Here is a 15,161-nt window from a genome sequence, read left to right as displayed (position 1 = left end):
AAATCTGTTGCTGCTAGCCAGTCGCGGCGTATTTGCACTCGAAAAATAGCTACTATATTGTAATAACTATATACTTAATACTAGGGTCCCTCTGGAGGTCTTTAGCATCTTTATTCTTAAGAAGATAGGTCTACTTTAAATCGCTCTTACAGAATAACTGAAGATACCGAGAGACTATGACCTAAGATAATCGATCCGCAATATAGGCCCCTACCTAAGTGATTACAAGTAGGATATATTCCAGGGTCTAAACTAGTACCTTCTTATCCACTTGAGACTCTTCGGGCTAGGGGGCCAGAACTGCCTCGTCTGCTCCGTCTCGTAGAAATTAACCACCTCTCGATCTCTGATCAAATTTTTGAAATCCGCCAGCTGGTGCATCAGTAGGTCCGATTTACTAGAGATCTGCTTCAGCAACTGCTCTCGTGGATGGCTGTGATCCCCGGCTAGCATCTGCTGGATATCGTCCATCACCAATCCTTTATGTGGGATGGCAAAGAGGATCATGCCGTACGTGGCTCGATGCAGCGATGTGATCGCCGGATGGTCTTCCTCCATTATCTGGATGACCTTTATTAGGCATTATAGGTTGATGTCAGCATACAATCTTTTGCGACTCGAACTGGATGGAGGTCCTACGTGAGCCAAGATAATACCTCCAAAGCTGTGTGCGATGAAAATTAGAGGTCTCTGCTGGAGCTGGCCACAGAATTAGCTCAAACTTGCTATCGGTAAACAAGCCCGATAGCATCTCCTAATGGTTAGAATGGTTAGAACTTGCTGGAATTTGTGCCAAAACAGATGTTCCTCGCTGCTTTGCATAATTTGAGTCTATGGGGATGGTGGGGTTGATATCGGGGGGTGGGATCTAGGCGAAGGATGTAATTTTACTACCTCACCAGCCCTTTACTCAGGTACGGTAGGTGTGAGTGCCAGCTACACGCTAGGCTGAGAGCCGCGTTAGCCCCTCGTGACAGGGGTAGGGGGGATCGGCCTGCAATGCCTAGAAACAGGGCGACAGCAGCCGAGAATCACCCCATTAGTGCCCAACCCCGCAGCTGCAGCCAATAAATCCTGAACCCAGCCAAGTCCCATGAAGAACCAATGTTGCTATGGCCAGGCTGTCTACCCCCCGCTTCAGCCTATCGAGGCTGAAACACCCCGAGCAAATATTTTCTTGCTTCCGCGGCGCTTTATGGCCAACAGCAGTAAATGAAGGAGCTACTTCTGCCCACCCACCTGCCCCTGAACTCATCTGTTATTCATGACCTCTGACTCCGATCCTAAAGCCGTGGATAGGCGGTGAAGATGAGTGTTCAATCTGATAGGTCTTTTCACACTTCCCAGCACTCGATATGGGATGGGATATCCGAATGGTTATCCACACAAAGCAAACGCGTACGTACGAAAGCTTCTCCGAAGTTCAAGATATATCTTTACCAACTTCCACAAATAGACCTCCTCTTCACTCCGGTGGTTGGCCTGCATCATATGGAGACTCAGCACAACCCCGTGGTATATTCTTCAAGGCAATGTCCAGGGAATTATCCTTCCACAAGACTCGGGACAACGCAGAGCTCGCATGTTCCATTGGCAGGAGGCGAAAAAGACCGAGTTTCAATATGTTGGCGTCATTGTATGTTGACTCTCCTGCGGAGCAAAGAGCACATATCGATGAAGCGAGTGAAAGAAGAAGAGAATCTGACCCATTATCAAGGGCTCCCTAATCGCATCCTCCGTATCTTCCTCGCTTCAGTGGCCCGGCATCGAAACCGCTTTCTGGCCCATCCTTGCTTTATGGTATGGGAGCCTAACAATGATTTTGTTCTGCGTTATCATCGCGTTCTATCTTCATATTATGCTATCCACATTTCATCTCGAGCAAGAGGGATGCGATGATTGTGAAAGACTGGTTAACCTGCTGAAGGATGCCTCTTCAAGCAAGAGTCAGCCCCGATGGATAACGCTATGTGCACTCCAGGCGCCGATAATGCTTCTCAGCTACGCCATTATCTCATATCTAGGGGGGGCTGTTTTTGTGGGTTTTACAACCCGTGTGGAGGACGCACATCTGGGGGTCACCGGTGTTGGTACGTGCTACAGGTCATACAGTCAAATTACAGAAAGAGATGTGCTAATCTTGAAATGCTGCTTGCCGATTTTAGGTCTTTATAGTTTTTGCTATCTATGCAACGTTTGCTGCTGCCGTATATATTTTCATTTTGTTTGCGATTTATGAGATGTGCTTATCCAAAGACAACATAGCAGTGCAGACCATGCAATAAGAAAAAGTCAGTGTTCTTTCATGGTTTCAACATATAAAAATGGTATGCTTCGTGCCCAGATGTGCTCCGAAGATCCAATTGAGAAACCCGCTAGTAGATATAAGAGAGAGATGACTACTTTGGTGGGTGACTCCGAGTCCCGGTTATGTCACAATGCCCCCCCCCGTTCTCAGATTATAACTTCATCGTCGCTGTCTCCGTAGTCATCGGTGCCCGATCCTATCATACATGTGTGTAATTGATATTAATATTGATATCAGATCAATAGATCATCGATATATTCTTCCTTACTTTTCATCAGGTAGTTTAAGAGCGAGTTCCAGTTCGAAAGTTCAACTAACGCGGATTAATTTTTGATATAGAAAACATTCATCCAAATTTCAACAAATTTTGATATGAAGCCCAGAATCCACTTTGAGACGAGATTCTGTTCGAAGATCGCACTATCATAGACTTAAATCCTGAGGTACCAAAATGAACAATCCCAGGCGACTGGTTAAAGATACCCTTGAAGTACAGCAAGGGAGATTAGAACGACAAATTTAAAGCTTCTGGGAAGGAATCTCTGCGACTTCAAAGGGAGTTTTGCCAGCTTGTACAGAAAGTGGTAGACCTGTGGATTTCAGCATGTCTTGGACCAATTTTGTGAGACAGTGATCGGTGTCTGGAGAGAGAAAAAATCGATTAGCACAAAACTAGCGGATACCAGGGTCTGTTAATGCTCACAGCGAGGTCCCATGATTGAGATGGAAACTGGCATGTGTTCCCAATTCCCACTCATGCGGGACAAATATGCCGTTTGGCCAACTTCGGGTAAAAAAACAACATTAGATAATAGTACGTAAAATATGACAGTTCATTTTCACATACCGGGTACGACAATTGCTGGCAATTCAGCGAGACAAGCTTGGTGATCCTCCTTGTCCCGCCAGTTGTATCCAGTCAGCTTCTCTGGAGACCTTTTGATTGATGGTTAGTAAGTTAACACAAACATGCCAACCAGTATGAAAGAACTTGACCTACAAACGATAGTTGTCACGATACACTGGCTCGGGATCACCGACTGGGTACATCGCAATCGCTCCAAAGGGACCATCCTTTTGCTGGAATACGACATCTTCCATCCATTTTTTGTAAATGGCCCGGGCATCCTCAACTTCCTTGATGGTCTCTTCTGTGATTGTAGCGCCTCTCTCCCTGAATAGCTATCAGCGAGTGTCTTGGGCTGTGAGAAATAGACCTACCAGGCAAATCTGATGACCGGGTTGACATATGCATCGGCATTGAATGTCTTCCGATACTCTTGGCGAAATCTGGCATAGTTTCGATCATATCCAGCCCATATAAGTGTATTCATTATCTGTTCAAGTTAATTGAGCTGGTCCATCAAGATGATATTGTTCTGAGACCTACCGGTGTGACGTGATCCTTCAACGAGATCCCTTTACCGGTTGGGTCATGATCGTCCCATAGCCTGGCCAGGTTGATGCGCTCAACCGACAAGCCCAGAAATTCACTCATATGCGTGACGAACCTGTCCATGATTTCCTGGGCATCGGGGTTATCATATGGAAGGTAGTCCTCAAGATACATGAGCCGCTTGGGTCGAGTCTAGCGGAAGTCAGAGAGTTTGTGATGTGACTGTGGATCGATATAAATGGCGCGATTGACTTACTATCGTGGAGATATTAGTAGGGATTGGGTAAAGCTGCGTGTTGATATCATGGAATAGTTCGGCATTGCGGGTGATGAAGCCTACGGTGTCGAGCAGCCTGCCAAGCGCGAATTAGAAGAATCTGACACGGAAATGAAGGGGACAGTGATAGAATTACGGGGAACATGGCAACATGCCATTGAGGGGAAGCAGGCCATGCGAAGGACGGTTCCCAAACAAACCCATCGCTGCAGCAGGGCCTCTGTTACTTCCACTGGCTGATCAGGCAGGGATAGAATTAGTAACTGATACAGATACTGTGAAAAGGAATGGAAGTAGAACCGTACTATCAGAACCCAACGACGCATCTAACCAAGAGTAGCCAGCAACTGCCACTCCAGAACCGGTACTACTTCCTCGAGGATTTAAAAATCCATCTCCACGTGGGTGCCACGGGCACAGAGTTTCAATCCAATCGGCTGTTGGTTGCTCACTCGAGGCAAATTGAGTACACTTAACCTTTCCGACGACAATCGCACCTAAGTCTAGGAGACGTTGGATGGGAGGGGCTGAACTGGTGGCTGGCCCATACAATTGATTGTATGAGCGAGACTGGCCACTTGTCTTGACTCCCTTGACATCAAAAATATCCTTAATGGCAATCCGCATCCCATTGAAGGGCTTTCTCGGTGTCTTTTGGAAGTGCAGCCTAGACGGAACAGCGATTTGAAAGTGACCGTCAAGACTCTTATGAGTGGCTGCCTCATACCTAATGTCCATGATAGTTAGCAATGATAGCCAGAGCGCCCGCTGAATCTTCAAGTATGAAATGCACATATTTCTGGTTTTAATCCACTTACATCTGATCATCATGTCTCTGCTGAATTGTGGGTAGATGGAAGGCGTCGTAGACATCGTCATATAATTTCCATTGTTGATAGATTTGACCATTGCGCATGAAGAATGGACCCTCTGGAAGACCTGAGTGACTGTCGCCCGTGATTGAAAACAGCCTTTTACAGGGAAGACCTTTCAGAATTTCCAGTTCCGGGGAACCTAGAATGGAAGTCTCGATAGAACCGGAAGGTACCTTCAAGATAACGACTTCGAGGAAAATGTCAGAAAATTCCTGGTCCTTTCTAAATCTAGCAATCGTCGAGGCCAGCCAGGATTGATCTAATGTCCCATCCGGAGATTCAATAATCGATGCGGGAATGTAGGTTTCTTTACAGAAGGGGTCCTGTCGTTCATGTCAGTCATATGTAGAGTCTGAGGTTTTGATGTATTTGAATGAAGATATACAGTACCTCTCCATTGTGAAATATCAAGCTCGAAGAGTTGAGTTTGAAGTCCAATCCTCTCAAGAGGAAAGATCCCTCGTCTTGAACGTTGATGACAGGGAGTGACTCTTGGATTTGCAGTGATGGAGTGGTAGATGTGTCGTGGAGATACGCCATCTGTGGGAAATTCGCTTTATTATCAAGTGAGAAAAAGTGGCCGCTATGGTCAATCAATTTCTTATCTCTCGGGAGGGTGGAAAGCATCCAATCGTACAGCATACCGGGCGCAAGGATTCACCTTACAGAGTTGTATGGCAATTTCAGGAAGAAAAGAAAGGGAGACCTAGAGCTTACTTCTGCAAACTGAGAGGAACCCGATCAGTTGAGAGTCTGGTCCCCCAACAAGGGTTGCCTTGGTTGATTGAGGGGTCTTTGCTTCGCATACACGAGTTGAGCACTTGGCGGATATCAAGTGGCACGCTTTGCATACAGGGAATGGAGGCTCGACCATATTGCCACCAATAAAAGCCTGGACAGAGAGCGTCTGGAGCGGCCTTGATGCACTTCAGTTTCACTTTGGAAGTCACCCGGGTGAAGGGCGCGTGCAGATACAGGGCGGGAAGACCTTGCAAACAAAATATTGCGGCTAAAGCGCAGCACGATTCACGGCAGCCTGAACGAAATTGGAGAAAAGAGGGGCATTGGAGAGAAAGGGGAAAGAGATTGTCCACTACTGGTAGACGACAGAAAGCCGCTACGGACGCCTTGATGCACGCCAGCCTCACTTTTGAATTAACCCGGGTGGAGGGAGGTGGTTGGTTCTGCTTTCCCACTCGGTTTTGAGAATGGGTAAATTAGATACCTGTATCGTTTTGAAATATGCGGCTATTGTCATTAATATAGCACAGTTAAAACAATGGGACCCAGGCACCTAAATTGGCTCGTCCCGAACCCAAGTTTTGACTTGAGTGAGACCCGAGGAAAACAGCGTTGTAATCATGGAAAACTTCAATAAACAAACAGCTCTCCCGGATGGAAGCGACTCTGTCCTGGCGTCGATTTGCTATTGCGCAAATCTGAAGCTTTTCGAGAAAGAGAAGCCCTATTATTGCAATGTTCCCTGTCCGCCAGGTTATGCACAAACAAACCAAGAAACTGAACGTCGCTCTGGGATCAAATTCACGGACATGCGATCTGACTGGGATGGCTTCAACCTAGATAAGCAAGGATTTGAGCCATTTTGCTTTGATGCAGAGGGTTGGAAAAGTGACTTCTCGAACGATGCAGCAATTGAGACAACCTACTACCCGTTTGTTGAGTCACTACTCAAAAGGCGCTTTGGGAACGTCCGTGTGCAAATATTTGATCATACAGTAATTACATTTATTTCTTTTGTCAGGGCACAACTAATTCGTTCTCCTTTGTCAGGTTCGCAAGCGAGACCCAACTATTCAAACTGGCGCAGTAGGGGAGAATATCAACCGCCAGCCTAGCGTATGTGCTCATGTTGGTACGTGATTTAACGCTCCTGTTGATGAAACAGAACCATAACTGATTTTCGAACAGATCAGACATTCTTAAGTGGTGTTAATCGGATTAAACTCCATATGAAGGCCGAGGCAACGGACTTACTGAAAGGCCGCTGCCAAATCATCAAGTATGCGATCTCCTGGCCCTCTTTGCAGGGTTGTTATTGCCGAATTAGGGATTAACCAGCAACTGAACAGTGTCTGGAAACCTCTCTTTGAGCCTCTTGAGGATTATCCCTTGGCGTTGTGCGACTACCGGACTGTTAACATTGACCGAGATCTTCTTGCAGCCGATCTCGTCTTTCCTCACTATGTAGGTGAGCAGTTCTACTGCAAGTATGACCCTGATCACCAGTGGTATTTCTTGAATCATCAGCGGATGAACGAATTTCTGTTATTCAAATGCTACGAAAGCCGCGAAAACGTGGCAAGGTGCAAGTGTTGCGAACCCAGTGACGGGCTAGGTATGCTAATGTTTATCTATCAGTTGCTCCACACGCTGCGTTCAAGAACCCGCTTTGTCCAGAAGGTGCGAGATTTCGAGAAAGTATCGAAGTGCGATGTATGATTTTCTACGACACGGATGCCTGAGCTTTTGAGGACCCTCCGGCCTGGAAACATTCCCTGGTTCACATGTTAGCCACTATGCCAAGCTTGAAGCTTGGGCTGGGTTTTAAGCCACTCAACCAGTGAAACTTAGAGAGATCAACCACCTAGTTAGCGATTTGAATAGTTATTTACTATATAGGAAAATTGTGATACCCTTACATATTTTACCTCCTAGATATTTCCACCAGGAACGACACCAAAGTAGTAAATCAATAGTATTCAGATGCTATCCCACGGTCAAATTAATAATAAGACAAACAGATAGCGAACTTTGCGCGTAAAGTTACATGCCAATGAACTGAACTCGGGGCCGAAATTTCTCCATGGATGTAGCAAGTATGGAGTCAGAATCGTTCGTTTCACCTTCCTTCATCCTCCCTCCGCACCAGAGCTAGGAGACTGGTCTTGACCATCTCCGTTGCGACGGCAAATCTTTCTAGGAACCCAGCCAAGCCAGGGCTTAGCGTTGGGCTTCGCTGGATCCGGTTTCCACGCTATCCACGGTTGAGCTTTGCGTTCTTCTTCCGACATCGACTCTATTTGCCGAGGTGGCCACCACTCACGCCAGGGCTGCTTCTGACCTGGACCAGCAGTCGGCTCCTGAAACTCAAGATTTATAGTTTCCATTTTTATTTTGGTGAAATTCGATGGTATTTCCCTTGTTCTCTGTTAGTTTGAACAGAAATAGGACCCAGAGAGGGGAGGACTAACGAGTAGAAAGCTTCTGTGACTATTTATGCTCTTCAATCGAATGTTTATCACGGTATCCGTTTGATCCGTGACTGAAATATGTGAGGAGCCTGAGGTAGACAAGTTCGAGTGAAAAGGCGACCCGCCAAAGACTTTATGTTGTTTCTATAGGAGGAAAGGCAGACATATGACCACACATCAAGTCATACCAGTGGCCTATATGTCCAAGTAACAAAGACGGTAAGATACAGTCTGCATGCCCCGCTTTACTAGTCAGTACATAGATAACTTTTATGCCCAAGCAATCACGAGCATCAGCTTGGGCGGAACTCTGAGCCTACATCATCGCGAACCCCTGCGCTGGTGGAATCCAAGTTTGGAAAATTGCAGCCGTGCCGCTATATGCGACCGAAGTGTAGAAAATAGAGATTGACATGGACTCGGATCAGGTGTAAGATATGCGGGTGATAAAATAAGTACAAATAAAAAAAAAAAAAAAATTCCAAAGTGTCTGCGTTGGATCGTACCTAATCAAATGTATGGCTTATTTGATATGATAGTTAACAACTAAGGATTTTCGAGCCAGTACCTTCGATCGGTCTACGGATATGCACCTCTTTTTCTTGATTTCTCAACAGATTCTACATCATCATGGATACTATACGAGTCAGTGGTTCACCTGTACCCTTAGACTATGAAACCATAAAAATCACGCTCGGTCGATGTGCAGATACCGACATACTGAGCACAAGAAATGCCCTCCAGTCAACTGGGAATCATGGAGCTACTGTCACGTTTCGAAGCGAGAAAACTTTAACCGATATACTTGAGAGATCAGGGATCCGTCGAGATCGTGTTCTTCAGGTTGATGGTGATTTTGATGGGATTACGGTTCTGTGTGCTCCCCAGAAGATAGACGTCGAGTGAGTTCTCATACGGCTGTATTGCCATGAAGACTAATAGGATAATCAGTATTATTGCCGTGCATGGGTTTGGCGGTCATGCTTTCAACAGCTGGGTCTATAGGGAGAGAGATGTGAAAACGATGTGGCTCCGCGATATCCTGCCTGAGGAATTCCCAACAGCTCGCATCATGGTTTTTGGATACGACTCTGGGATTTTCACTCGATCTACGGCGAGTGGTACTGACCTAGGAAAAGCCCTCCTTGCATCCCTGGCAGCCAAGAGGCAATATGAGAATGTATGGTGATGAGTGACTTTTATAGCTTTCCATTCCCAAATACCCATCCTTGCCCCTGACTGGTACAACGGTGAGTCTAACATTTGAAATAGGCTCAAGACCGACCGATTCTATTTGTCGCACACAGCTTTGGGGGAATTGTAGTCAAGCGCGTAAGGCTCTGAATGATCATGGCTAAACAAAGATACGTACTTACCACAGAAGGCTTTGGTTACATCGCGCAACCAAAATATATACCCTGAGATTGAGAAGTCAACCCAGGGCATAATATTTCTTGGTACACCTCATCGAGGAAGTGACAACGCAAAATGGGGTCAGATAATTTCAAGAATTGGAGCAATTGGAGGATCCACCCAAACGGAACATTTGAACGTTCTCAGGCAAAATTCACAGGCATTGCTCGAGTTGTCAGACACCTTCCTCGACTTGGCGAAAAACCCGAGGTTGCAGACTGTTAGTTTCTATGAGACTCAAAAAATGAAGGTCAAAGCCTGGAAAAGTGTCAAGGTGAGATCACTGAAAGCCTAAATTGATAGATATCTTTACTGACCTGTCATTGCCCATCTTAGGTTGTCGAACAATTCTCCGCCGTGATGGGTTTACAAAACGAGAGTTCGTTCCCCCTGCAGGCAACACATATCGAGATGGCTCGTTTTCAAAACCGAAGCATCCCGGCATGTGAGCTTGTGCTCTTCCAAATGAATAATATCATTTCTAAGTCACTTTCTCCTTCTCTGGGGAAGAACAGTCTGGAAGTTCCCGTTCCTGTTCGACCCATTTCACGGTGCTCTAACCCCGACAATAACAGTATCCTGGCAGATGGCGGACGCCATTCAGGGGCCACTACAGTTCCAGAAACCCTCCCTACCCAAAAGGACCTCGAGGAAAGAACGAATCTTCTCAATGAGATTAGCTTCGAGTTACAAAAACAGGATACCCGCACAAGCCCAGCCCCGCGTTGCTGTACACTATTCGGCCTGGGTGGGCAGGGGAAGTCTCAGCTGGCCCTATCGTACATGGACAAGCACAGGTCGCGCTATAAGTATATGTTTTTTGTCAGGGCAGACTCAAGGCCTAAGCTAGCCCAAGGCTTCGCCTCTATTGCCAGAAGGCTCAACCTTCCAGGGGCAGACGAATTTGCCGATCCCAAAGACCTACAAAGTGTGGTGCTTGAGTGGCTAAACACTGAGAGTGAGTTCTTTTACACTCTTTCCGTTTCGGCGAAAGGAAGCTCACATGTGAGATAGAAAATACGAAGTGGCTATTGACTTTTGATAATGCCGAGTCAGCAAAGGACCTCGCAGAGTTCTGGTGTGCAGAAGCCCAAGGAGATATTCTTCTAACAACTCGCGATGCGAATATGGCCATGAAACTTCCCACCTCTTCTGCGCATATCGAAGTCAGAGGATTTTCAAAGATCGAAGCCGTGGATTTCTTGATCCGGCAAACCGGCGAAGAACGTTTGGCAACAACAATTGAAACCTGCGAAAGCATCGCGCGGCAAGTGGGCTTTTTGCCTATGGCGTTGATGCAACTGAGTTGTTTTGCATTTGAACACTCGGTGAGCTTATCAAAAGTGAATCAACTGCTTTCTCTAGAAGGTCAGACCGGATTACTTTCAGAGGAAAGCGATATATCGGCAAGGTACTACGAACATTCCTTTAAAACTGTGTGGGCCGCTGATCTCAACTCCCTTGATCACAATTCCGCAGCTTTCTTGAATGTTCTCTGCTTACTTGACCCTGATCACATCCCTGGGACTTTATTTCATGGTAGAGGTCTTGGAAATCCGTTCTTCAAGAGTGAGATGGAGTACGCTTTAGTTTATTTTCTTTTTCCCCATGTGTATTCACCACGACCCTGATCTGACTTTATTTCTAGATACCTTCGTGCATTGCGCCCCCTCAAGAAGTTCAATATCCTGCACAAGAGCAAGGACGACGACCTGGAAATCCACCGGTTAGTGCAACAAGTCCAATTGGATCGTGTGGAGCGGGCAGACCGTAACGAAGCATTTGAAAATGCCCTCAAGGCAGTTCGCACTGGGTTTCCCAAACAGTACCTCGGAATGCATATGAATAGGTTCTGGCCACAGTGTGAAATTTTCTTGCCACATGTTCTATCAATCGAGACTGCCTTTCGACAGCGGAGCTTTGACACCAGCAGTGCCGTGGATTTCGTCAATCTTATATGTGATGCTTCATGGTATTATACATTCTTCCTACTCCCATTGTCCTTTATTATTTTTGCCCTTGCTAACTGTATCGCAGGTATCTGTTTGAAACAGGTCAACTTGAAGAGGCACTTGCTAGACTCCAAACCGCCGATCATCTCTGCAAATCCTTGGCTCCCAGCGAAGCTCTCCACAAGGCACGTGTTTACATTGGCCAAGCTATCATTCATGCTCATCGTAATGAGTATCAAATTGCTGGTCCTTTGTATCAGCGCGCTTGGAGTATCCGCAAACGTCTTTTGGGTTGCGACGATCATCTCCTTGCCAACAGCTACATGCAGGTGGCCCTCACATATACCGCGGAAAATAATCTTCATCAAGCAATCGACTTCCACAAGACAGCAATCCGTATTCGAGAAAAGGCTTCCCATCGCGCGCCAAGCTTAATGGCCCTCTCATATCTCAATCTATCGAGGTGTCTGATGATGACGAAGCAGTACGAAGATTTAGACGTTACATTGCGAGAGGTAGAACTGCGCATAGGAGATTTGGAACCAAGTGAACGTACCGCATTTCTAGGAGGGTGAGTTTTGCCGCCATGGTGCCTTTCCTTTTGATACAATGTGGCGAAGCTGAAACATGTAGTCTATACTACATCCGGGGCAACATGAAATACGAGCAGGGAGAACTTGACAGTGCCCTGAACTGCCATCACAAAGCGCGTGAGCTACGAGAAGCAGACCTCGGAGTCCACTATTACACAGCAGCATCCTATCATAAGACTGCTGTTGTGCAACTTGCGCTACGTCGAAACACAGATGCGTTGTATGTGGAAAATTGAAATTTCATCATGGTTTTATATGGCATCGTGATAAACTAACTCGGCCAAGATCATCTTTGCGGTCAGCACTTGAGATCCTCAACCAGCTCAAAGGAGCTTCAATTTCGGGAAGGCTAGCAAGAACCGAAATTCTCCTATCGCAGGTGTTACAGAGCCATGGTAGTGGCATGCATGCAGAAGCGCAGAAGATGCGTATTGCTGCGTATCAGCACTACAAGGACAGTACTGGTAAAGATATCATTGATGGTAGTACTGTTGACTTTGATTCTTTGGTTCCTTTTATTGACAGATAGCTACTTTGTACCTATTGCATTTTGACATTGTTGTATCATTACTAGTAGTTTCAATGACAGGGTTCAAGTCGAATGAAAGCGAGATTTCTCATTTCCTCAGAGATCTGGAAGGAAGAGGAGAGCTTAAAGCTCTACTCTTAATTAGCTACCTGTATAGGTATGCTCAACTTGAACGTTGGAAGCTGGTAGCCAACTTGGGTTAAAAGATCTACCTTCATCCTCTTTTATCTTTATAAGGGGTAGCCCTGAAGGTGATATCGTATACCTACTAGGTACATATAATATTTTTGGTTCTTTTTGACTCCCGGAACGTTGTTCTCAAGTATGACGAACGACAAACACGTGGATATACGAGATCAAAAGCCAGATCCGTCCGACCAGTCAATACAGGGACATACACCTACAATCTAGTTTGTTCAATGCATGTGGTTGGTCGGTCTATAAGATCTGCGCGATAACCGGGAACACCTGGAGAATGCATGACGTCATGAACAACCTTTAGATATAACTGAGTTGTCTCTGGACGAGATCGCCTCAGATTTAATATAATCCAGATCTGCAAAAATGTCGTCCTAGGGCAAGCGAAACAGCCTAGATGAGTCCGGGACACCCAATCATGCCGATCACCACGCCGAGCACAGATCTGAAGAACCCACCGAGCACACGAGATTACTCCCTGATAACAATGAGGGGTATCTGAGCCCCAACGATCCGGCGGTATGTTTGCTCGAATCGTGTCAATGAGCAGTCGGCTGATTATCTGCAGGTATCACCGTACAATTTATAGAGCGTGCGCGCTATCCGCGGTCTATCAATCGTCGCTCTAGCCCTCAGTTTCATCTGGTGGACATTCCTCCTAGTCTCGATCTTCGTTAGTCTGCCCATGATCCACCCACACGGATCCGGCTTCTTCGCTTTCTCGTATACCAACCACCCTTGCTACTGGGTACCTGGTCCTCGGACTGATGTTCTTCGCTGTGCCGTCGAAGCCAATGACAATATAGGGAATCACGCTTGCGGTGCTACATCTCGTCGATATGATTATCATTCTTACTATGTCTCGCATCCGCCCCGAGGAGGGCTGGGTGGGTATTGCTTCGGTGGTTTGGGTGACGCTTATTTCTCTCTATCAAGTCGTGCAGAATCGGGTGGTTGTGTGGGGGAAGAGGAAGGAGGAGGAACGTCTGATGGGTCGTGAGGAAACGAGAAGATTGTTACTAGAATAGGTTATTGTTTTCGTAGAGACTATTCTGTTGGCTGTTATGGCAGTCGCTGCCGTGTTGTTCACAGCTACGCTTATCCTACGCGCTTTTAATGCTGGGTTGGAGCCTCGCGGTGAAAGGTATTTGGTGAACGGGGACTCATACCAGGTTCATCTCACTTGTGTGGGGAATAAGAGTGAGAACTCCAATTCTCCGACGATTCTTCTCGAGGGCGGTCATAGCCCTGTCGAGCACACCCTGCAGCCTTTTATCGACGATGTGTCTATAATAGGGGATCGATCAGCTGATACTACTATTGGGATTGGTCAGGACTCGGGTGGTCTGATAACGCTCCCTCGCCTTATTCCGTGGGGATGTCGGCAGATATACTTACAGAGGCTTTGGCTCTTGTGGGTGAGACCATTCCCTGGGTACTAGTCTCGGCTGGGGTAGGAAGTCTATATTCCAGACTATTTGCCAGTCGCAACCTTCTAGAAGCCCGCGGCATTTTTATGATTGACCCGCTTTACGAGGAATATCTAGGCGACCTCGGCCGCCCTGGTCGCGGCTTCTTGCTTTGGCTCCGTGGTATCGTCGGGATCCACGGATTGATCTAATGGGATTAATTTATGCTCACCCAAGGAGCCACTAAGGGAGCTTTTGTAGTATAGGCTACCAAAAGCCGGAAACTGAATCTCAGTAAGTTCACGCTCCCATTGTGTGAGACGTTTAATAATCGATATTCGGTTGCTCTCTCCCATTTCATCCCATTTCTTAAAGATCTGGACACCAGGGACCCGCTCTATCACAATATACTCAGCGCCTACTGGGTTGGTTGGTTCGGCACTCCATGCTAAGACCTTAGGCATAGGAATAGTGGTATGTGTCCTGACTGAACAAAGAATTTCCATCAGTTTTATACATTGACGGGATTTAAGTAGGAGATCAATCTTACCGAAGCTTAAAACCGTAACCTTAGATGCTATGCAGTACAAAGGCCTTCCTACATTTGGACACGGAACTTTGACGGTGTATTCCGAGCCATCTGCGGTTGTTACAAGGAGGGCCTTGCTAAACCCACCCTCCATCTTCTCTATCTTCAATACCTACACTGCCATAGCTCTGGGGATACTTGCGATCACATCACAGAGCCAGTCAACATCAAAACGAATATAGCGCTTGGAAAATTGGTAGTCTTCCTCGGAAAGAAATCGGCCATTTGTGTATTTGAACAGCTCTTCTTTGGAGATGGGGTTTCCTAAGGATTGATCAGCATTGCCGACTCAGAACCCTTTTAGGCAGGTCGTACCTCAAAACGTAATAGATAGGTGTCTTTGGAGAATGTCTACAATTAGGCTCCTATTAATAGTTCGAGTCCGTGGGCTGGGACTGAGCTAGCAGCTT

The 15,161-nt window shown here is 46.5% G+C and overlaps 6 protein-coding genes across 6 annotated transcripts; 3 read left to right on the top strand and 3 right to left on the bottom strand.

Annotated features, from left to right (window-relative positions):
• Positions 1-252: 252 nt before the first annotated feature.
• On the bottom strand, positions 253-558 carry N7500_008768 (uncharacterized protein; the record flags this gene model as incomplete). The annotated part of the gene is made up of 1 exon (XM_056679912.1): positions 253-558. The coding sequence occupies one exon, from the start codon at positions 556-558 to the stop codon at positions 253-255; it is 306 nt and encodes a 101-aa protein (XP_056530284.1).
• Positions 559-2,827: 2,269 nt separating this feature from the next.
• Positions 2,828-4,719, bottom strand: N7500_008767 (amidase signature domain-containing protein; the record flags this gene model as incomplete). Its single annotated transcript, XM_056679911.1, has 8 exons — positions 2,828-2,949; positions 3,156-3,244; positions 3,309-3,482; positions 3,530-3,645; positions 3,699-3,884; positions 3,961-4,057; positions 4,313-4,648; positions 4,709-4,719. 8 exons carry the CDS (start codon positions 4,717-4,719, stop codon positions 2,828-2,830), a joined length of 1,131 nt encoding a protein of 376 aa, XP_056530283.1.
• A 1,498-nt stretch (positions 4,720-6,217) lies between these two features.
• On the top strand, positions 6,218-7,339 carry N7500_008766 (uncharacterized protein; the record flags this gene model as incomplete). Its single annotated transcript, XM_056679910.1, has 5 exons — positions 6,218-6,592; positions 6,648-6,729; positions 6,786-6,876; positions 6,905-7,212; positions 7,236-7,339. 5 exons carry the CDS (start codon positions 6,218-6,220, stop codon positions 7,337-7,339), a joined length of 960 nt encoding a protein of 319 aa, XP_056530282.1.
• Positions 7,340-7,726: 387 nt separating this feature from the next.
• N7500_008765 (uncharacterized protein) lies at positions 7,727-7,984 on the bottom strand (the record flags this gene model as incomplete). Its single annotated transcript, XM_056679909.1, has 1 exon — positions 7,727-7,984. One exon carries the CDS (start codon positions 7,982-7,984, stop codon positions 7,727-7,729), a length of 258 nt encoding a protein of 85 aa, XP_056530281.1.
• A 714-nt stretch (positions 7,985-8,698) lies between these two features.
• Positions 8,699-12,555, top strand: N7500_008764 (phosphorylase superfamily protein; the record flags this gene model as incomplete). Its single annotated transcript, XM_056679908.1, has 10 exons — positions 8,699-8,970; positions 9,011-9,248; positions 9,341-9,400; positions 9,450-9,755; positions 9,818-10,439; positions 10,496-11,060; positions 11,130-11,453; positions 11,519-12,004; positions 12,067-12,246; positions 12,312-12,555. 10 exons carry the CDS (start codon positions 8,699-8,701, stop codon positions 12,553-12,555), a joined length of 3,297 nt encoding a protein of 1,098 aa, XP_056530280.1.
• Positions 12,556-13,610: 1,055 nt separating this feature from the next.
• N7500_008763 (uncharacterized protein) lies at positions 13,611-14,374 on the top strand (the record flags this gene model as incomplete). Its single annotated transcript, XM_056679907.1, has 3 exons — positions 13,611-13,749; positions 13,798-14,167; positions 14,239-14,374. The coding sequence occupies 3 exons, from the start codon at positions 13,611-13,613 to the stop codon at positions 14,372-14,374; spliced, it is 645 nt and encodes a 214-aa protein (XP_056530279.1).
• Between the last annotated feature and the right edge of the window lie 787 nt (positions 14,375-15,161).

This window comes from Penicillium coprophilum, assembly GCF_028826855.1.
Source record: "Penicillium coprophilum strain IBT 35676 chromosome Unknown utg000005l_segment0_segment0, whole genome shotgun sequence".
NCBI classification, from domain to species: Eukaryota; Fungi; Ascomycota; class Eurotiomycetes; order Eurotiales; family Aspergillaceae; genus Penicillium; species Penicillium coprophilum.
The sequence above is the reverse complement of the archived record's forward strand: the minus strand, read 5'-3'. Positions and strand labels throughout refer to the sequence as shown.